Genomic DNA, 23,356 nt, shown 5'->3' on the forward strand with positions numbered 1-23,356 from the left:
GCAGGGCTCTCCTGCCTTACTTAAGAGGTTATTCCCTGCCAGTTTCAGGCTCCTATATATAAAGTTTATTTCATACATAACTGGTTTGTTACAATAATACAAATAAAAAATATTGCTTCTCAAGAATATCATTTGTGTATTTTTTAAGGATCTGGTGTGGAAATATTGGCATCAGTAATTGGCTGCAAGAAAAGGGAGTTAAGGTGGGGGACACGAGTCTCAGCAATTTTAATGTATATTTCCCCTGATATTTTAGTTCTACCCTAGAATGATTTTATTATTAGGCCCAGAGCACAGAGCAAATTCACTCTCGGTGGCAGTGTGACTATTTGCTGAGAACATTACATTGCTGTACATATACTGTATATAATGTACTTGGGATATGGGAATCTACTGCCTCTCACAGTATATAATGTACTTGAGATATACAGTGGTGTGAAAAACTATTTGCCCCCTTCCTGATTTCTTATTCTTTTGCATGTTTGTCACACAAAATGTTTCTGATCATCAAACACATTTAACTATTAGTCAAAGATAACACAAGTAAACACAAAATGCAGTTTTTAAATGAGGGTTTTTATTATTTAGGGAGAAAAAAAATCCAAACCTACATGGCCCTGTGTGAAAAAGTAATTGCCCCCTGAACCTAATAACTGGTTGGGCCACCCTTAGCAGCAATAACTGCAATCAAGCGTTTGTGATAACTTGCAACGAGTCTTTTACAGCGCTCTGGAGGAATTTTGGCCCACTCATCTTTGCAGAATTGTTGTAATTCAGCTTTATTTGAGGGTTTTCTAGCATGAACCGCCTTTTTAAGGTCATGCCACAACATCTTAATAGGATTCAGGTCAGGACTTTGACTAGGCTACTCCAAAGTCTTCATTTTGTTTTTCTTCAGCCATTCAGAGGTGGATTTGCTGGTGTGTTTTGGGTCATTGTCCTGCTGCAGCACCCAAGATCGCTTCAGCTTGAGTTGACGAACAGATGGCCGGACATTCTCCTTCAGGATTTTTTGGTAGACAGTAGAATTCATGGTTCCATCTATCACAGCAAGCCTTCCAGGTCCTGAAGCAGCAAAACAACCCCAGACCATCACACTACCACCACCATATTTTACTGTTGGTATGATGTTCTTTTTCTGAAATGCTGTGTTACTTTTACGCCAGATGTAACGGGACACGCACCTCGTCGGTCCACAAGGTATTTTCTCAAAAGTCTTGGCAATCATTGAGATGTTTTTTAGCAAAATTGAGACGAGCCATAATGTTCTTTTTGCTTAAAAGTGGTTTGCGCCTTGGAAATCTGCCATGCAGGCTGTTTTTGCCCAGTCTCTTTCTTATGGTGGAGTCGTGAACACTGACCTTAATTGAGGCAAGTGAGGCCTGCAGTTCTTTAGATGTTGTCCTGGGGTCTTTTGTGGCCTCTCGGATGAGTTGTCTCTGCGCTCTTGGGGTAATTTTGGTCGGCCGGCCACTCCTGGGAAGGTTCACCACTGTTCCATGTTTTTGCCATTTGTGGTTAATGGCTCTCACTGTGGTTCGCTGGAGTCCCAAAGCTTTAGAAATGGCTTTATAACCTTTACCAGACTGATAGATCTCAATTACTTTTGTTCTCATTTGTTCCTGAATTTCTTTGGATCTTGGCATGATGTCTAGCTTTTGAGGTGCTTTTGGGCTACTTCTCTGTGTCAGGTAGCTCCTATTTAAGTGATTTCTTGATTGAAACAGGTGTGGCAGTAATCAGGCCTGGGGGTGACTACAGAAATTGATATTGAAATTGATAAACCACAGTTAAGTTATTTTTTAACAAGGGGGGCAATCACTTTTTCACACAGGGCCATGTAGATTTGGAGTTTTTTTTCTCCCTTAATAACGTAAACCTTCATTTAAAAACTGCATTTTGTGTTCAATTATGTTATCTTTGACTAATAGTTAACGGTTTTTGATGAGCAGAAACATTTAAGTGTGACAAACATGCAAAAGAATAAGAAATCAGGAAGGGGGCAAATAGTTTTTCACACCACTGTAGGTATCCAATGCCTTTCACTGTATATAATGTACTTGGGATATGGGTATCCAATGCCTCTCACAGTATGTAATGGACTTGGGATATGGGTATTCACTGCTTCTCACTATATATAATGTACTTGGGATATGGGTATTCACTGCTTCTCACTATATATACTGTACTTGGGATATGGGTATTCACTGCTTCTCACTATATATAATGTACTTGGGATATGGGTATTCACTGCTTCTCACTATATATAATGTACTTGGGATATGGGTATTCACTGCTTCTCACTGTATGTAATGTACTTAGTGATACTCACTGTATGCAGTTTACTTGTATATTGGTATCCACTGCTTCTTTGTGTAAATAATGTTTATTTCTAGTTGCCTTTAGTAAAGGGGGTCGGGTTAGTTTACACATAGCCAATTTTTCTAAAAACATAAAGGAAGGTTTATTGTCTCCTGACAAAACTCACCCTAGCATGTGTGACTGTGATAAGGACCTTAGAATTTAAGCTCCACTGGAGCAGGGACTAATTTGAATGATGTATAATCTCTGTAAAGTGCTGTGTGAATGTGTTATGGGGTATATAACTAACAAAATAAAAAGTTAAAAGGGAGTTCCCTGTAGTTCAGGCGGCAACCACTGGGTGGTGTGTTAGGTATAAAAAGGGAATGCTGCCAAGTTCAGTAGGTTTTCTAGCCTGGGACCTCCCTCTGTGAAGAGGCACACAACAGGCTAGTGTTTAGTTAGTAGTGGACAATAAAAGGTCATTCTAGGAGTGACAGATAGGATAGATTAGTCGGGCAGAGATAGCCCCAACAGGAGCCAGAGGGGTTAAGACCCCCAGCATTACATCGCTGGAGTCAGGGGGAATAGGGGTCAGTAAGGTGGAGATTCCTAATCCAGGGGTGCCCAGGCGTGAGTACCGGGGTGAGGCCTCAAGGGGGTGTCAGCCTGGCGAGAGTACTGGGGAGAGCCCTAGAGAGGGTCTCCTGGCGAGAGTACCGGGGGGAACTCCCAAGGGTCACTTGGCGGGAATACCATGAGTAACCCCAAGGAGAGAGGTTCTCCCAGATGGAGAGTGTACCAGTGTACCCTGAATAGTACGTGTGTTGCTCCTGGATATCCTGTCTGCCTGAAATAAAATAAATTCCGCTGGTTTCACATCATACACGTGTCCTGGTCTCTTCCTGCAAGAGGGGATCCTCAACTGTTTGGTAAGCGGTTACCCCAAGGTAAGGGGCAAGGTACCGGGAGTTGCAGGAAGTCCCTAACCCAGGAGTACAGCCTAACATCCAGTTTCCCAGGGAGGGGAATTATAGTTTCACCTATACCTACCCTGGGTGGAGGCACGCCATACTGCAAGGTAAACCTGTTCCCCCTTGTAAGCGGGGGCTCAGGACTCCTGTAGCGCCAAAAGTACTACATGTAGCAGCACTGACACAAAAGTGGGCTACATGTGTATATGGAAGGGAAGTCAGGGAGTGCATGGACCTCCAGCTCCAGTACAATTACTACTTTGTGCACCTTTTTACTCTCAGGGACTGCTGTGATTGTTAGTTCATAAGAGGCTGGAGCTTCCACATTTCTGCAATACAGAGAGACTCCTTCCCATATATAGATATGCACGTTACACAAGATAAAGCTGCAGGGAGTTGTATGTGACGCAAAAATTCTGTCAAGGCAGCTCAATGGATATCAGGGGTGGAAGAGTGAGAGCAGGCAGTGTAAGTAGGGAATCCCAGTGCTGAGAGTTCTGTATGAGGCTGAAGGGGCTAGAAGTAACTAGTTGGTTGCCCAGGGTGTTAGATGGTGGGTCAGCAATACAAGCATTTCAGATTTTAGAGAAACAAGAGCAGTGCTGGAGTAAAGCTGCTGCCATGTCCTTAGTGCCAGATGGAGAAGCAGCGGAACAGTGAAACCCTTTGGAGAGACACGGGAGGGAGTATGTGTTGGGATTTGTACATGAGACTAAAAGCTCTCAAAGTTGTTGCAAAAAGTGAACATGGTTTAAAAAATAACACTTGTAAAATATAAAGGACAATGTGCTCCTAGGGTTGCCACCTGGTTGGTATTTTTTTGCCCTGGCCAGTAAATATGTTGCTTGAGGCCAATGTTATTAATAGGGAAAAACATAAAAATTATAGGCAGGTCAGTATTTTTTCCCGAGAATCGACAGGAACCCTATGCACCCCTAAACAATTTTTAAAGGGCTGTTTCACCTTCAGGTTGATTTGTCATATGTTATAGAATGGCCTATTCTTAGCAACTCTTCAGTTGGTCTTCATTTTTTATTTGTTATAGTTTTTGAATTATTTGCCTTTCTCTTCTCTTTCCAGCTTTCAGATGGGGGTCACTGACGCCGGCACCTAAATACCTATTGCTCTGCGAGCCTACAATTCTACTGTTATTGCTACTTTTAATTACGTATCTTTCTATTTAGGACCTCCTCTGTTCATATGTCTGTCTCTCTTTTAAATCACTCCCTGGTTACTAGGTTAAATTGGACCCTAGCAACAAGATAGCTCCAGAAATTCCACAATGGAGAGCAGTTAAACAAAAAGTGAAATAATTAAAAAATGTCAAAAAATAGAAAATGAAGACCAATTGCAAATTGTCTCTAAATATCATTCTCTACATCATACTAAAAGTTTCCAGATTGTGGAGGCACTCCCCCAGTCTCCCGTCTGGGGAGATCCGCCACACACAGTCAGGGCTGAAACAGCAGATAAGGAGGTAGAAACAATAGGATTTCTACCTCCTTCTGCCGATTCAGCCCTGACGGCAGATTTTGGTCAGGCGCCTTCTATGGCGCCCGATCAAAATTTTCTAATCTGGCCGATCGGCGAGTCGTCCGATATCAGCAGCTTCCTGCGATATCGGTCGACTCGCCGACATGCCATACACGCACCGAATATCGTACGAAACGAGTTTTCGTACGATAGTATCAGTGCGTGTATGGCCAGCTTAAGTCAGACAGCAGGCCAATGAACACATCCAATCACAGCACAGGGAACCCAGCTTCCCTCTCATAGGCATTTTGTCACTTTGCGCCTCTTGTGGTTCCAATTATATAGGCATTATGGTTGAACGTGATTGACGTACGTCTTTTTTCAACCTATGTTACTACAAAACATTAAAGTAGCTAAGAACAACCTTTAGGTGTTGAAAACATGTTTCGTAGTGGAGTCTCCCTTTAATGTGAATGTAATCAGTGCAAATACCATCATGCTCCTGATTTCTTACATAAACCATTACAAGCGGGGCCCCTGGCACACTAGGGGCTCTGAGTATTAGTTATCCTGAGGAAACGTGCCAGTCGTTGCAGCTCCACAGCACCCTAAGTCCCCTCAGCGCCATGCCACCCCTCCCCCACAGAGAGCTGCTTGTCTGTCATTATTTACATTGCTGCACAGCCCACTGTCTCTCCGCACTCTGGTCACATGATCCAGGCGGCAGCCAATTGCAAGTGCGCAGGCAGCAGGTACGCGATTCAAACTCTAGTCGTCGCCAGGAGACGTACAGACACTGGGCTGGGAGGCCCCGCAGCACATTCCGACTTGGGGAGCGGGGAACCCCCCCCCCCGGAGCATACTCTCACTGGGGATCCCCTCAGGGCAGTGCCCGCAACATGGAGCACCGCATCATCGGACCGGGACCATACAGGGCCACCAAACTGGTGAGTTTGAACCATGTGGGCACATTTAGCCCCAACCTCTGTATCAGCTTTTCCCTAGGCCTTTGTGAACTCTTGTGAACTACAACTCCCAGCATCCCCCGCAGCTTTATGCCTGTACGGGCGCTCAGCAAAGTTTCACACCACAGAACCTGAAGGTGCCCATGGCCGCTGCGACTCTGAGATGTATTACAGTAGGCTGGGTTATTGACTCATTCATAGGGCGGCCTTTGAGTAAATCGGTCAGTATTTTTACTGTACACATCAGGCATGTTTAACTTGCTGACCTGCAGCTGTTGATGAACTGCAACTCTCACAATTCCAGCCTGTAGGTGTTGGGAGTTGTTGCCCAGCAACAGTTGGATAGGTGCACTTTGCACTTCTCTGAATTGTATCTCCCCAGGTAAAAGGGGTCTGAGCCTGACCAAAGTCAGTGGCCAAGTTGGCAACTAATATTGCTCTGTGTATGGTCTCCCCCCCCCCCCCCCCTTTTTTTTTAAATAAATTATGGGCATGATGGATTGCAAAAGGCAAGTAGATCCTAAATGTAAGAGCAAAGAGTTCTGTGTTGGTTAAAGAAGATTGATGTTGGGCTGCACTTAGCTGTATTGCTGTGTAATGTTTGACTGCTGACCTGTGGGGATTTAGTGGTATCCCAGGATAATGGCTAACATGCATGGTGAGATGGCTAGCATTATAGCTGCTTGTGTTTGGTTACCTGTACTGTTTGTTCATGTGTTTATTGTGTTGTGCCTGTAGGGGGCAGCATCATGAACTGACTCAAGTAATGGTATTTTGTACCTGGCAGCTATATGTAGTGGCTGCTCCTGCTGCATGCCAGACTGTGTTTCCACATACCGCAGCTCAATGGAGAAGGAAGCCCTGTCAAGACATGCCTTTGGGCAGTCTCAGCTGCTTCAGCTTATGGGATATATAAGATTAGATTGTAAGCTCTACGGGGCAGGGACCTCCTTCCTACTGTGTCTCGTACCACATGGCACTTTTAAGGCTGTATTCCTCCCCCTGTTCTGCAGCCACCCAAGGCTCACAGGTTTGGGGCTGACAAAATAAAAATACACTGTGCTCTTTAAACTTTGTTTAGTTATATACTCAGATAAATACTCAGGTGCCACACACAGATGTAAAAAGTGTTGGTGAGCAACACAAGCATGAAAGTGTTCTTTGGGGATGCCAAATAAGGGCTGTGATTGGCTATTGGGTGGCCTGCAGGAGGCTCTGCTTGGAGTAAAACTGTGTCTCTGTGCTGCCAAAACTTGCCTCCAAGCCAGAAACGTAAAAATGGGCACCTGCTTTTAGGTCACTGGAAGCAATGCCAACAGATTGGTGAATAACACGCTGCCCCTGAAGCCACTAGTTGGGGATCACTGCTGTAGATCCAAAAACAAAAATGTGCCCCAGCCATACATGATATCAGCCAGGGTAGGTGATACATTGGCACTACATGCAAACTGGGTTTTCAGCCTCAATTTTAGTCCCATATTGGTAACTGAGATGTGTTTTGTTATTTTATCCCTCATGGTGGCTTGTGGCACCTAGCAAGCACCTCAAGTGTGAGGACAAATTGAGGGCATAATCGCTGTGGGCCCCCCTGGTATCAAATGCAGCGATCTTTCCCTTGCCAATGTGTGATATGCTAAGGAAGGTTCAGCATTTGGTAGCAGCAGAGTGCAGGTTTCAGGCCAGAGTATATATAGTGCTATGAATGGCGCCAAGTGATTAGCATATAATTACTCTCAGGGGCAGTTTCACTGCACAGCTTGGTACCTTACAGCCCAGCAGCAGGTCACGACTGTCACATGAGAGTTAGAGGGCAAGTGCTCTCTATTCAGCGGCTTGTGACTTCCTGCTGTGATGCTTCCTCTTCTAGTCTCATGCACATTGGAAAGATGTGAAGTATTTCCCAATCTCTGCACAAGGTTAAAGCCTTAAGGTGGCCATACACGCACCGATATTATCGTACGAAACCTCGTTTCGTACGATAATCGGTGCGTGTATGGCATGTCGGCGAGTCGACCGAAATCGCAGGAAGCTGCCGATATCGGACGACTCGCCGATCGGACAAGTTTGAAAATTTTGATCGGGCGCCATAGAAGGCGCCTGACCAAAATTCTCCCTTCAGAGCTGAATCGGCAGAAGGAGGTAGAAATCCTATTGTTTCTACCTCCTTACCTGCCGATTCAGCCCTGAATGGTGTGTGGCGGATCTTACGATGTTTCGTGCGACCGATGGTCGTACGAAACATCGTCGGATCGCCACGTGTATGGCCACCTTTAGTGTTTTTGCAATTTTGTTTTGTGATGTTAAGCATAACCGAGTGCGGGCTCATTGTATCAGTATCATGTTATTGTGCTCTTGAACATATTTATTATTAACTTATTAATTAAATGCTAACATATCCACAGTGCTGTACAATTATACATTATACATACAGAATTACATACAAAGCAACCAATAACCTATACAAGAGGTAAAAAGGGCCCTGCCCAAAAAGAGCTTACAGTCTATAAGGATAAGGGGTTGAGACACAAGGTGTAGGAATGAGCATGGCCAGAATTAAGCAATGTAAGAGGTGTGGCAGACGCCAATTGTATAAAAGTGACTTCCATTGTAGGTCCCCCAGGGATATTGTCCGATACACCGTCCGAAAATTGTACAAAACTAGGTTTTGTACGATTTTATTGGTACATGTATATCCGGCTTAAGGCGCCAGGCCTGGAAAGATGGGGTGATAGTAAAAATGTTAACTGTGATAGTTACCTCAGGGGCATTATGTGTGTTGGATGGGGAAAAAGAACCAATTCTGTCTTAGAGAGGTTTAATTGAAGGTAATATTGGGGCACCCAAGCAGAGATAGCAGACAGGCAGGAAGAGCCACGAGATAGAAAAGGTGGTATTGGAAACCATCTGATTAGTTTGCAGAGGTCACATGGTTGTGGCACCCTGGGTAATAAAGAATATGGCTACCCCATGTGAAATTTCAAAATTAAATATAAAAAAAATAAAAATCTGTTTTTGAAAAATGCAGGATTTGACTGGAGAAGCATTCTGGAAAAAAAAAGTTTTTTTACATTGTTATACAAGCTTTTATGTAAACTCATTATAGTGGTGCATTATCCTAAGGTTTTAGTAATAGCATGTGGGTAAGTGAAACGGAGGACTGGTCTGGTGGTTTATATTAACAAATGTATTATAAACACGGTGCCTAAGAACTCATTTCCCCCACTGTCTCTTTGTTTCTCATAAAAGTGGAATGAAACGATTGAGCTGTTTCGTGCCGGAATGCCACAGAAAAGGCACCGGGTCCATTTCAAAATACACGACCGATGCTTTAGTGCCACAGAGGCTGTGGACTTCCTGCATGAACTGCTGCAGTGCAACCAGAACTTTGGGCCTGAGGTTACCCGCACCCAAACCATCCAGCTGCTGAAAAAGTTCCAGAAGAATCACGTCATTGAGGATGTAAAAGGGAGATGGGGCAAGGAAGACTTTGAAGATAACGGCTGCCTTTACAGGTGGAGTTTATTTAGACAAAATACATTTTTGTGCTTATTCTGCTTACTCTCTAGCCACCTATTAGGCTAACAGAAGTAATGTACAGTTATGAAACTTGTTATCCAGAATGCTCGGTAGCTAAGGTTTTTGGACGAGAGCTTTTAGTAACTTAGTTCGCCATACTTTAAGGTTACTATCCCATGGTAAGATTAGTCGCCCATGATAAATCTTTGCTACCAAGGGTGACATCCTGCCCCAGAAACACTTTTCCCAAAATGTAAATTGCCAGTGGGAAAACATACACAGCACTTCATGTTTCCAAAGTTGCCCGAAGCTTCTTCAACAGTCAACTTTGGACCTAACATTTGGCACCCCCAAGTGATTGAACCTTTCCTTCTTTAAGTCTACTTACTAGCAAGAATGAACAGAACAGCACTCGGGACATATGTAGGGGAAACCTTTTAGGAGAACATTTTTTTTTATTAATAAACCAAAGCTTTGTAGCACTGCTACATCTTAAATTTTTTTGGTTGTCTTGGTGACAGGATTATGCTGTAATTAGGCTAATGTTGGTACTGTAACCCATATCGCCTACACAGATGGATTTTTATTCATAATTCAAACTTCAATAGATAATTAGGAACTAAATGGCTGGTTGTTATGGGTTATATGAATGTTTTGTTGGTATAGGGGTATAATGTGATGAGAAGCACTCAGCTGTTATGATTGTGTTATCCCATTGGGGAGAAAGGTGCTTGAGGAACTTTTCAGTTATTGCTCTGGGCTGTAGTATGTATGAACACACAAAGCAGCTATGCACACTCAGATATGTAATTGACATAGACACCATATGAGACATGGCACCCATTATCCTTGTCTGGAACCGCAGCTCCCAGGCCACAAGCCTGAGAAACTGTGTAATTGTATTTCAGCAGCATCAGAAAGTATGTTTGTTGCCAGTCTCCAAAGTAACATCATTAATATAGCATGTATTGGTAGTCACAACTTTACAGAAACTATTGCGCTATAGAAAATATTAGTAACTTTGTCACAGGCATTTTGGCACAGCCATAGAAGTTTAGTGGCATGGTTTTGTTGCCTTTGCCTTCCAAATGACTGCTATTGTTATGAATTTGTTGTTGAAGTATGTTTTATACTAATTCTGATTTTATACAGATTTCCACCAACGTCCCCACTGAAGCCCTACCCAAAAAGACCCCCCTGCAGAGTTGAACCCATTCCTTTTCCACAGTGGAGTGACCAGGGGTCACTGACATCTCGGGTGCAAATACATGGGAAGTCCATTGATATGGTAAGTCATAAGAGTTATTATTATATGTGGTATAATGATAAAATGTATAGGACAAACCGCACAGCAAAGAGAGACTGAATAGGTGGCACTAATAAACACAAACCTTGAATAGCTTGTAAAATATATCTCCATGTGCATAGTGATATCACTTATGTCGTATGTTGTAAAATGTAAGGATATTGGATATTTCTTCAGAGTTCTGTGACCTGTGTACAAACACAGCCTTGTAAACACTTGGCGATTACAACTACCCTTGTATTTTACAACAGGAAATACCTCATTCCCTATATAAACAATCTTTAGTTGAATAGTGCAGGTAGAGAATTAGATAAGAAGTGGATGAGCCCATTATAAATGGGAAAGTGGGGGATTACATTAATCCTTTTCTAGCTCACAATGAGTATACTGGAAAATCTGAATACTGAAACATAAAATCTTAAACGATAAGTAAGCCTTTTATTTTAAAATCCCCTAAAATGTACACCCCCCAGAATAACACACCTTTCTCCCTGCATGCAGATTTATTTTGTTTCTCTATTACAAGGAGTTAAAGAGCAGTTCTTTTAGTTACTTCCTTGTCAAGTGTGAAGCTCCGCCCCCCCTTTTGCTATCTGAGCACTCCTCCTCTCCGACTATGAAGACCTCAAAGAGGTTACTACTGAACATGCTCACTGCTACGTGAGACAAGGAAATAACAAAAAGAGCTGTAGTTGAATTGGCTGCAGGGAGAAAGGGATCTTATTCTATGGGGTTTTCTTTATGAAAATGTTCCTCCTATAAAAGTGTAAAAGAAAAAAAACAAGTTCTTACTGATACTTTAACTGAATGTGCACCTTATATTTTACAGATTTACGCTTGTCCTCTGCTCCCTGCAAGTTTACTAGCAATCCACACAGCAGCAGGGAAGGGGTTGTTCTTTTAGATTAATCACCCCCTTCATGGTGTATTTTGCTCCCATTACAGAACTCTGAAGCATGGTACAAGCGTCACAGCATAGCAATCGGGGAGGTGCCTATGTGCCGTCTGGTTAAGCGGAGGGAATTAACGGCAGCTCATGTTGAGGAAATATGGAAATCAAGAACTCTGCTCCAGTAAGTATTTCAGTGAGGGCCAGCACAGGGCTTGGGCTCTGGCTACAGTGACACATATAGGATTTGTGCTTGTGGGGGCCCAAAAGTGTTTCATTATAATAAAGTTGCAGTCTGTATACAAAGTCCATGAAGCTTTTCTTACTGGTAACACTGAAACATAATTCTAGCTAATAAATGCTGAGCAGATTATGGGTGCATACCTGAATGTCTAGAAGTTCTGCCCACATTGGTTGACATGATTGTTTGAAATCATCATTGTAACACTCCTGTTCATTCATTAATTTTTTTTTAATTAAAATTACAGTTTACATCCCCTTAAAGGTTTTTGCACAGAAAAATGCCAAGTAAATCCAAAATATAATGTTGTCTGATGTCAAATATGTTAATTCTACATTTTATTGGTTTTAAAGTTCTATATAAGCATAATGGCTTATTAGTATTGAAATTACTGACTGTCCCTTCCTATCCGCTGCACTGCTGGCTCTGGCATTTAACGTATTGTAGGAGAGTCCAGTTGATAAACATACCTGTGACATATTTTTTATCACGGGAGCACTTACCGGACAGTCAGTGTGTACTCTACGTCCATGCCGGAACCCAGACGGAAAATCACCAAACGATAAAAGGATTTGTACTGAGCAATCCAACACTGCTGTTAAAAAAACTTTATCTTTATTTTTTAAGTCAAGCGTGTGGTCCTTTCTGTATGTGCACAATATGTTTTTAAGGAGACAGATATCTATATTGCAGGTTACAAAAATCATGTCAATATGATTAGGCCCAGCACTTGGGTGACCAGGCTGGGCAAAGATCTGTAGAGATACAAAATTATCTAATCTTCCTATGTGTTCCCAGCTTTATTCTCTGCTCCTATACATGTATCAAGTTCTAGTTGGGCTTAATATGATATTTGGCACTGTCCAATAAACCGCTTATATTTACATGTGTTTTTATTGCTTTTCACAGGCTAAAGAAAATCCTAGGGCTCGATTCCCTGAATGACGTGATGGATACAAAATGGGTGGAGGCAAAGCACATATTGCACAACATCCATAACACCAATAAGCAGGGGATTGTTGTATTAGATGACAGATCAAGTAGGTGCTGCCTATATGCTACTGCTGTCTGGAGTAACTGTTTCAAAAATATTTTGGTTTTTCTAAAATAATGTAGTCAGTAAGTGCCGCCATAGAGGTGAATATATTTAACTGTTCACATATCTTCTGTCTAGAGCTGGGATGCATTCCTTTGTCCCTTTTTGCATTTAAAGGGAACCTTACAGTTAACCTAACTGGTCAGTCAGAACCATACCTTGTCATTTATATTAGCCACCAAATTAAAGGGAGGTATACCTGGTTTATTCAGAGTATATTATATATTATTTTTAGCTATGCAGCAAAATATGAAAGCACAATGGCTTGTGTGCACAGATAATTATATAAGTATTAGCATTTTATCTGAGCAGCAGCTGTCATCTTGGCTTTCTTCATATTGTTCAACTATGGAGACTTCACCATCAAAAAATTCAGTAGCTGGGATAGGCAAAATAGCACATCTTAACCAAATTAAATAGATGCAAGCATGCAAAGAACAAATATTCTGTACCCACCAGAACCTGGTGTCTAGTATTAAACTATGCCCAACGATGGGTGACAAAACGCTCACAACTGCCCCTCCATATACTTACATGGTGGCACTGGCAGGATCAGAGTGATTACTATGTAAGTCTTTAAAATTGCAAGGGCAGCAAACACTGTTTTTCCTATTGTGTGCCATAGCACTAAGAGCAGAAAAAATGGAGGATAAACACTGCTTATTGATCTAAGTTTTGATTTACTAGAAGATGAAAGCAAGGATCTTATCTGCAGCATGTATGGTGATTCAAAGGTTGCCTTCCTATATACCTATAATTGAATAACCACATATGTATATTTAATGTCTTATTTTAAATAGAAACATTTATGCAGGAAGGATTTATGGTTGAAATGAAAAGAAGCTGGTTGCAAATACTTTTTTTTTTTTTTTCTTAAAGATGCGCTAAACTGCCATTAAAACCATGTTCCTCTCTTTACAGAAGAGCTCCCTCACTGGCTGCTCTCAGCCATGAAATGCTTGGCAAACTGTAAGTGTTTAAATGATCAGAACATAATGTAGAGAGCTGTAATTTCACACTTTAATACAATAAATGCACCATAGTGTCTGTCCCACCATGCATACTTTCTTATGCTTATAGGGCCGAACTGTTCAGACTGGAACCAGCCAATGTATTTGGGGTTTGAGAGAGATGTTTTCAGAACAATCACAGATTATCACAGTTTCCTGAAGGAGCCACTTCTCACTTTCCATCTTTTCGATGTTTTTGTAAATGCTCTGGGTAAGCCAATGACTAAAATGCTGTGAGGCTATATGTTTAAAGATTATGGCCTGCAGGTATGCAGAATCGTGATGTGCAGTTCAGGAAAAACTCAACCTACACCTGACGCTAACCCACAAAACCTTTACCTGCACCTGACCCTAAACCACAAAATGTTGCCATTGTAGGACCCGCACCCAACCCATAGCCATGTCTTTCTACTCTGTAAGCTGCTTCTGCGCATGCCTTATGTTACAAAACAGGGAAACTTTGGGAGCAGAGGAAGAGTGTACTTCCCCAGTCTAACCCGCACCCAACCTGAACCCGCAATGGTCTCCCAAATTTCAACCCTAACCCGCCAGTCCTAATTTTAAACCCACAGGTTGCAGGTCAACCTGCACATCACTAAAGCAGAATATCCCAGAAATTGGTTTTGAATGCAGAACCTGAGAGGAAAGGGTCTGAGTGTATAGCTGGTCATACACAGGCCAATACAAGCTACAGACATGGCCCCTCCAAGACTGAGTTGGCAGTTTGATTGGCCTGTATGCTATTATCTGGGCAGATAGCTATTGGCATTTGTAAAATGCCATTGGAAGAGTACCACATTGGCCCATTGATGCGATCCTTTCGTGATAAGTCTGCATAGGCCAGCATCATGATCCCATAATTGGCCCAGGAGCCAAATGATTGGATAAGCCTGGTTTAGTCCAACAGTCCAGCTGGAGGCAAAAGGCCCAGATCAGGCCTTCAAGATATATTGTGGCCCTAAGCATGCCCAATGCTTTTTCTTTTTTGCATTTTTAAATTGAACAATAAAGAGAGAAAAAAGCAAAGGGAAAGAGAGGAACAAGAAGAAATGAAGATCGATTGCCAGTGGAGCCCATTAGATATAACCGTTTCCAATTCCTTTTTTAATTTCTTTGTTGACCTAAGAACTTGCAATGCATGTTGTATAGAGATACTGACACCAGAAATTACAGTTTTTTTTTTACATCTGTTACAATATTATATCTGCATGTTGTTTATAAAAGTATTTGCCTGGTGCTTTTACATTCCCTATCTGAACCCCCATGTTCCTCTATGAGGAGGCTGCCATGTTTGTGCAGTAGGAGTCCGTTCGCATTAGAAGCTGAAAAGGGACGGTCAGGTTGGCACAACAGTCAGGTTTAGGGACTCCAAGTAACCATTACTTACAAAAGCAGCCCTATTGGCAAAAAAATTACCTTTTTATTTAAATTAATATTTAGAAAAGTAGTTTGCCACACTGCATACAAACTGTTGGGCACCACTGTTTTATAGATACAAGTAACAAGTAATTATGCTAGCCTCGGAAGTCTCAGGATTCAGTCACTTCATTGAAAAGTGTATATTTTCTGTCATCTGTTAAATGGCCTTTTATTCGGAACTGCTACTTTATTCCCTTGCAATCTATAATTCATTGTAATGCCACCGCAGGCCTTCTGCAGAAAAAGCGCGTTGCAATTGAAGCACTTCAGCTCTGCTGCCTGCTCCTGCCTCCAGAAAATCGAAGGAAGCTGCAGCTCCTAATGAGGATGATGGCAAAAATAAGCCTGAACAGAGAAATGCCACCTCTGCGGGATTCCACCGGTAACCGGGCGCTGGTATGTTATTAAACGCTCTCCAGATAATTGAACTTTCCTCAACTGCTGCGCCTTTCCCTACGGGTGTCCCTCTCAGAAAAGGCAGCTTTATCTCTGTAACAAAAGATCATCATTACATAGTTTCCTCTGTTTTAAATCTCTGCACATTTTCTCTTTTTCTACAGTTCTTACCATAGAGCTGTTTTAAATGGCAAATAAAACAATTTATGAGTAGGGTTTATGTGTGAACATATATTATATATAATATCAAATTTGTCTTGCTTTATGCAAGTGGAGCTGTGAAAAGAGAAAATATCCTTAACCATTTCCAATGAAACTGTGAGTAACATCTTGGACACAAACTAAATAAACTAATAATGAAAATCCATGCAAAGCATTAACTGTCATTGTAACATTTCATTAGTACTGATATAGAGCATTCTGCATAAGGGATACATTAGCTGCATAATTGGTTCAGACTTAAATTAAAATGTAATCCTTGAAGGGATTCTGTCATGATTTTTATGGTGTAATTTTTATTTCTAAATAACACTGCTTACATAGCAAATAATTCACTCTTGCATTTGAAATTGTATTCTTGAACCAACAAATTAATTTTTTTAAGCTGTAATATTAGTGTAGGTGCCACATCAGTGCATTGTGCCTGAGTCTGAGCCAGCACTACACATTAGAACTGCTTTCAAGCATTCTCCTTCTCGGTGTAACTGAAGGAGTCATGAGCTGGATTTTTTACTGTTGAGTGCTATTCTGGTATCTACCACTAGGTGGGGCATGGGTGAAGACACATAGAGCTACTAGTAGCTACTTGTCGTGGCTACTAAAAAAGACACACAGAGCTACTAGTAGCAGCTACTTGTCGTGGCTACTAAAAAAGACAATGCTGATCATTTACTGATAATTTTCTATGTCTATGGCAGTTTATTTTCTGGAGTTCAGCTGCCTTGAAAAAGTATGGCCCAGGTTCTTCAATATAACAGCACCCATTTTTTTTTTTTTTCTTTTTACAGATGGTACAGACCTTTTCCCGCTGTATCCTTCGTTCTAAGGACGAAGTGGATTTAGATGAACTTCTCTCCACCAAACTGGTGACTTTCATGATGGATAATGCTCCAGATATTCTCACTGTGCCCATAACCTTAAAGAACAACATAGAAGATTATGTTGCCCATCAGCGAAGAGTTCAGGTAAACATAAGAAATCGGTTGCTTGAAGTGACTTGCCTCAACCATCTTCTTGCCATGTTATTTATATCCTTCCATGGTCATCCCTAGATATGGTACATATTGCATTGCACCTTTTTAATGGGGCATTTCCTTCCTTTTCAGATCAAGTACCCAGGATCTGATATGGAGACCACACTCAATCCCACCTTTGTCCAACCCCAGGCCCCGGCTCATGATTATGAATACCAGAAGTTAAGCCGACCTGAAGATCCAGCGAAAATTCTGCTGGAGGAAATTCTATCAAATAAGCAAATCTCTGCAAAGGAAAAGAAGAAGCGACTCAAACAGGTTCTTTTACGTTAAACAAAAGCCATACCTAAAATACAAGCAGGGATTGGAATTTAGCCTCATTTTGTATCTAGGTTGTAAACCACCACAGGTCATCTTAGGGCAGGAGTTGGAAAAAATAATCCTACGTAGTCATGTGTATCCAAATAAATGCTCCAGATGGAGTTGAAATAAATCTATTAGCTCCTCTCTGGCTGCCAGTAGGATGCTTGGAGCTGGACATCCCTGAGGTATAAATGAATATGGAGCAATGGACATTTGGACCTTCAGGCACTTTCCCCCCCCTAAAGCTTGTCATACTCTGTAAGATGCACTAGGTGAGATGATCAAATAACAGATCTTTACCCAAATTAGCCATTAATGCTCTGTCCAAAATCAGGGTGATTTAATTATTTGGCCCCAAGGCCAATAATGAGATCATAATGGGTACCTAGTGAAACTCTGCAGGAGAGGCAAGTTACCCAACCATTGGGAAAGCTTTATACATAGCACCTCCAGACAAATATGGCAGCTTATTGGCCCAAGTCGGCATAGGTTTTTTCAGATGGTTTTATCAGGTTTGGCTCTGTATGGGTCTCATCAGAAAATACCTGCCCTGTCCTAAAACCAGGTCTGGTCGATATCGGCCATCATGGCAGCATTAATAAGATGATTTTGAGACCTACCCGATTGATACTGTATCTGCCTGATTTTCGCCCAGATATCTGTCAGAAGATGGCCCCATACACAGGCAAATAAGCTGCTGACTCGGTCTGAAGGGGTCGAATTGGCAGCTTATATCTGCCCGTGTATGGCAACCGTGGCTGAAGTGGATGAACTTCAAGCTTCCATTAAAGCAATACTGGCACATTACTGTTAGTGAGTAGACCTAGCAAACGGTGCTTCTCTGATTACATTAACCCAGTAAAGTTTGTTTTCATACAGATTATCTTGGTACAACCACACAAGCTTATGGGGGGGCAACTTACTTGTTGGGCCCTTTGTACATCTGTTTATCAGACTTGTGTTATCTGTAGTGCTAACCTGGCTTTGTTTCTACTTTAGTTCCAGAGATGCCACCCAGAGATATACAAGCAACGCTTTCCAACACCTGACAGCGAAGCAGCACTTTTTCCAGAGAGACCAAGCTTAAAGTCACAACTCTCATTTTTCACACTGAAGCGACCTTTCCAATCATTTCAGAGGACCCGGAGCTTTCGCATGTAGCCGCGGTTATTTGCCCTTATCGAGACTTGAACTTGTCACATACACAGGATGACAATGAATGTCGGCTGCTGGATGGAAGTTCCTGGACAAGCACGGAGACACTGGATTTTACCCCAAACCTTTATCAGTATTGTGCACATATGTTTGTAATAGGTCAGCTATGTTTGGAGATGTATGTGTGGAACCCATTGGGTGCCTGTGCTGTGGCGTTTACGTGTGCGTGAGGAACATGAATTTGGAACATTTCAGATCATACGTGTATGGTTTTAATCTTGTACATACTTGAATTATGTCGGTACACTGGAAATTCTATGTTTGTAGCGTTCTACTTTCCTGTGTCAGAATGGGACATTTGTCTTACTGTAGGCTTTTTTTTTATGGAAATTATTTTTTTAATGAGTAGAGTATAATTGATTATCAATGATGGGTTGTTGACAAATAAGGAAATGTAATTAGCTTTTTTATATGCAGTTTGTCTTAATATCTTCTGATCCAAGTAATTTGCATTCCACCCCATAGATAGGATTCTGGGAGTTGCAACCACTGGAGGTCTGCAGGCTGGTCACCTCTAAGATCTGTGTATGTATGTATATATAAAAGTTTTTAGCATTGTTTTCCCCCAAAAGGTCCCTGTGTGGTTGGGGTTTAAGGACAAATGCTAACTCTGTCCTACTCTAACACTGGCCCCGTGTCCCTCCTTTCCCTCTGGGGACAAAAAAACTGTTTACATTGAGATAGGTGGCAGCTAAATGTCCTTGACTTTAAGGTGAGGGCACATGGAGAATTGTCACCTTCGGTTAAATCTGCACTGTCGCGATTGAGATATCTCCCCAAAATGCTTTCCCACCAACAATAAAGTGAATTGCCAGTGGGAAAACATACACAGTGCTATTTTTTCCGAAGTCGACAAAAGTTTCCTTGCAAGGAAACTGCGGGCTACTAATCTGTGTGTGCCATTAGCCTTAATAGGCAAGTATTCGTCCTGATTTTCACCAGTCTAGCCATTGGTGCATCCTTGTGTATTGGCTGCCTTGGAGAGGCTGTACATATTCTTAGGAGCTTGCACTTTAAAGGATAAGTAAACCTTTAAATTAAGTGAATGTAAAATTGATTGAGTGCGCTATTCTAAGCACTTTTCCAGTTTACATTTCATTATTTTTAATTACAAGATATTAAGGGAAATATGTACTGTTCCTTTGAATGAGTTTTTATACAACGGCACCACTGGCTGATCAGTTTCTGGACCGTGACCAATCGGGAAACTTGGCCTGATCCTCTCCTTATTAGGAAAAATGTAAGAAGTTATCTGAGGTTTCTAATGTTTTTCCTAAACCGATGAACATCATATCAGCCCTCTGTGTTTCTCCTGACGGCTTCCTCAACTACATTATTGTCTGAAACTGACCAGCAGGTGGTGCTGTTGTAACATAATTCATTTATGTTAACAGTACATATATCCCTTAATATCTTGGAATGAAAAATCCTTAGAGTAGCAGTCTTTATCAGTTTAACATTCACTTATTTTAAGGGTTTACTTATCCTTTAACATTGTTTCTTAGTTAATATGAACAAAGCATTTCATAGGAAACCAGGGGCTACTATTATTGTGCTGTATGTACACACTGCTGTGTATTGGCCTTCCTGCGTTTCCCCTTTATCGGTCCATTGATATTCCTGTCTTTCTCCTACAACATTTACATTGTTGTGTGTTTCACATTCAGATTTACAGTCCCTGTGATTGTAAATCTGAATACACTTTGGTATCGCCTGTATATGAATGTGGCCACTCTAGTGCATTGCCTTAATAATTCCTGTTGTAGAGTGTTTCCCTAAATGCACTTATTAAATGAGAAGTCCATATATAATTACTGGTGGGGGAGCCAATGTGTTGGGTTCCCCCAGTAAATGAAATTGCAAATCTTGTACCCTGAGCTGATGTGCATCCCCTATAAAAGTCACACCGTCCTGGAATACTTTCTTGAAAAGCACTAGGCTGCCATCTTGCCAATGTTTATCCAGATATACCCCCTGCACCCACTGTGCGGTATGGCACTTTTGGCGAGTTTGCTATACTGCACATATGCAGAGGGGTTCCTTAGAAAAGTGGAAACAAATTAGTGCCATGGTGCTTTCCAAGAAAGTATCCCCTAGGCTGGTGCTGCTTTAATAAGACATGCACAGATACATGGGAAAGGTTAGCAATTTCACTCGCTGAGCCTTGCCTAACATGTTATCACCCCACTGATTTACTTCTCCTTTAAACCTGATCATGTAGCAACCAACTGGCTCCTCCTCCTTATTTCTAATCAACCAATACCACTGTACTGGCCTGCTTATTTGTGCCAGAGATCTCATTGTTCTTGCTTCATGTTAGAATAAATGGTATGATTTTCTAAATAAATATAAAAAATTTAAGACCAATGGCAAACTGTTTGAAAATGTTCCTTCCTACGTCACACTCATAAGGTGAAATTTCTTTTTAAAGGGTCACTTTTTAACCTTTTTTCCATTAATGGAAGTATTTTCTAGGTGCTTTTATTCGCTCATTATTACATTACATTAACATTTATTTATAAAGCGCCAACATATTCTGCAGCGCTGTACTTCCATGAATTCCATGATGGTATTGTCGGCTTAACTTGTAGTTTCAGGGCCATGTAGCTTTCTGCGTTTTGATGGGATGCATGGGAAGCAATCGTACTTACAGCAAAATAACTGTAATTCATTAGCATCTGGATATAAATTGCCCCCATCATGCAATAGTCTGTTTTCAGTGCAGAATTATCTTCTGAGTGTTTGCTGATTCTCCAGCAGGGGGCAGCATTGCTCATCTTTTTAGCTTCTAATGTCACTCATTTTTTTTTTTTTTCAAGCCAATGCAAGTAGGTTAGGAGCAGGAATATTTCATAGAATATTAAGAGTACTGAAACTGTTAGATATTTCATGTATGCCCTTTCCAAAAATATATCTTCTTACTGAAATCCGTAAATAGATCTCTTACATGAGAGGCAAATCAGTGGCTTAATTTGGGGGAAAAATATGTGGGGGGGAAAAATATCTAAACCGTAATATTCAGTGAACTGATTGACAGGTTGCAGCTTTTTGTTTTAATAGGGCTAAACTGCTATTGCATTCCCCCTTTCCCCATTGGCTGCTGTGATGTGACCTGAGCAGAGGTGCAATCACACAAACCTGTTCTCCCCTGTGGTATGTATGTATGTACAGTGGCTTGCAGAAGTATTCGGCCCCCTTGAACTTTTCCACATTTTGTCACATTACAGCCACAAACATGAATCAATTTTATTGGAATTCCACGTGAAAGACCAATACAAAGTGGTGTACACGTGAGAAGTGGAACAAAAATCATACATGATTCCAAACATTTTTTACAAATAAATAACTGCAAAGTGGGGTGTGCGTAATTATTCAGCCCCCTTTGGTCTGAGTGCAGTCAGTTGCCCATAAACATTGCCTGATGAGTGCTAATGACTAAATAGAGTGCACCTGTGTGTAATCTAATGTCAGTACAAATACAGCTGCTCTGTGACGGCCTCAGAGGTTGTCTAAGAGAATATTGGGAGCAACAACACCATGAAGTCCAAAGAACACACCAGACAGGTCAGGGATAAAGTTATTGAGAAATTTAAAGCAGGCTTAGGCTACAAAAAGATTTCCAAAGCCTTGAACATCCCACGGAGCACTGTTCCACCGATCATTCAGAAATGGAAGGAGTATGGCACAACTGTAAACCTACCAAGACAAGGCCGTCCACCTAAACTCACAGGCCGAACAAGGAGAGCGCTGATCAGAAATGCAGCCAAGAGGCCCATGGTGACTCTGGGGGAGCTGCAGAGATCTACAGCTCAGGTGGGGGAATCTGTCCATAGGACAACTATTAGTCGTGCACTGCACAAAGTTGGCCTTTATGGAAGAGTGGCAAGAAGAAAGCCATTGTTAACAGAGTACCATAAGATGTCCCGTTTGCAGTTTGCCACAAGCCATGTGGGGGACACAGCAAACATGTGGAAGAAGGTGCTCTGGTCAGATGAGACCAAAATTGAACTTTTTGGCCAAAATGCAAAACGCTATGTGTGGCGGAAAACTAACACTGCGCATCACTCTGAACACACCATCCCCACTGTCAAATATGGTGGTGGCAGCATCATGCTCTGGGGGGGCTTCTCTTCAGCAGGGACAGGGAAGCTGGTCAGAGTTGATGGGAAGATGGATGGAGCCAAATACAGGGCAATCTTGGAAGAAAACCTCTTGGAGTCTGCAAAAGACTTGAGACTGGGGCGGAGGTTCCCCTTCCAGCAGGACAACGACCCTAAACATAAAGCCAGGGCTACAATGGAATGGTTTAAAACAAAACATATCCATGTGTTAGAATGGCCCAGTCACAGTCCAGATCTAAATCCAATGGAGAATCTGTGGCAAGATCTGAAAACTGCTGTTCCCAAACACTGTCCATCTAATCTGACTGAGCTGGAGCTGTTTTGCAAAGAAGAATGGGCAAGGATTTCAGTCTGTAGATGGGCAAAGCTGGTAGAGACATACCCTAAAAGCCTGGCAGCTGGAATTGCAGCAAAAGGTGCTTCTACAAAGTATTGACTCAGGGGGCTGAATAATTACGCACACCCCACTTTGCAGTTATTTATTTGTAAGAAATGTTTGGAATCATGTATGATTTTCGTTCCACTTTTTACGTGTACACCACTTTGTATTGGTCTTTCACGTGGAATTCCAATGAAATTGATTCATGTTTGCGGCTGTAATGTGACAAAATGTGGAAAAGTTCAAGGGGGCTGAATACTTTTGCAAGCCACTGTATGTATGTATAACTTTACTTATAAAGCACTACAAGAATACACAGCACTGTACAATCTTACAATATATACAGTTACACACAGGGAGGACAAATGTTACTATAAATACAATTTATAAGTTCAAGTACTATGTGGTATGAGACACAATGTGGAGGAGGTCCCTGCCCCATAGAGCTTACAATCGAAGTACCTTGGCTAACCCTCACCCCACAGGCCCCATATTACAA

At 41.7% G+C, this 23,356-nt stretch overlaps 1 protein-coding gene across 1 annotated transcript; it reads left to right on the forward strand.

Annotated features, from left to right (window-relative positions):
• The first annotated feature begins 5,558 nt into the window (after window positions 1–5,558).
• depdc1b (DEP domain containing 1B) lies at window positions 5,559–18,551 on the forward strand. The gene is made up of 11 exons (NM_001128016.1): window positions 5,559–5,695; window positions 8,960–9,225; window positions 10,382–10,517; window positions 11,481–11,608; window positions 12,575–12,705; window positions 13,683–13,730; window positions 13,842–13,982; window positions 15,420–15,586; window positions 16,594–16,770; window positions 16,912–17,097; window positions 18,142–18,551. The coding sequence occupies exons 1-11, from the start codon at window positions 5,648–5,650 to the stop codon at window positions 18,301–18,303; spliced, it is 1,590 nt and encodes a 529-aa protein (NP_001121488.1). The 5' UTR covers window positions 5,559–5,647; the 3' UTR covers window positions 18,304–18,551.
• The last annotated feature ends 4,805 nt before the right edge of the window (window positions 18,552–23,356 follow it).

This window comes from Xenopus tropicalis, chromosome 1, assembly GCF_000004195.4.
Source record: "Xenopus tropicalis strain Nigerian chromosome 1, UCB_Xtro_10.0, whole genome shotgun sequence".
Classification (NCBI taxonomy): Eukaryota; Metazoa; Chordata; class Amphibia; order Anura; family Pipidae; genus Xenopus; species Xenopus tropicalis.

Excerpts from the sequence above, each read along its gene's own strand:
- depdc1b (NM_001128016.1), top strand. The coding sequence starts at position 5,648 with ATGGAGCACCGCATCATCGGACCGGGACCATACAGGGCCACCAAACTG. Across the intron at positions 12,706-13,682 it reads TGTATTAGATGACAGATCAA|AAGAGCTCCCTCACTGGCTG; the intron begins GTAGGTGCTGCC and ends CTCTCTTTACAG. Across the intron at positions 16,771-16,911 it reads CCCATCAGCGAAGAGTTCAG|ATCAAGTACCCAGGATCTGA; the intron begins GTAAACATAAGA and ends CTTCCTTTTCAG.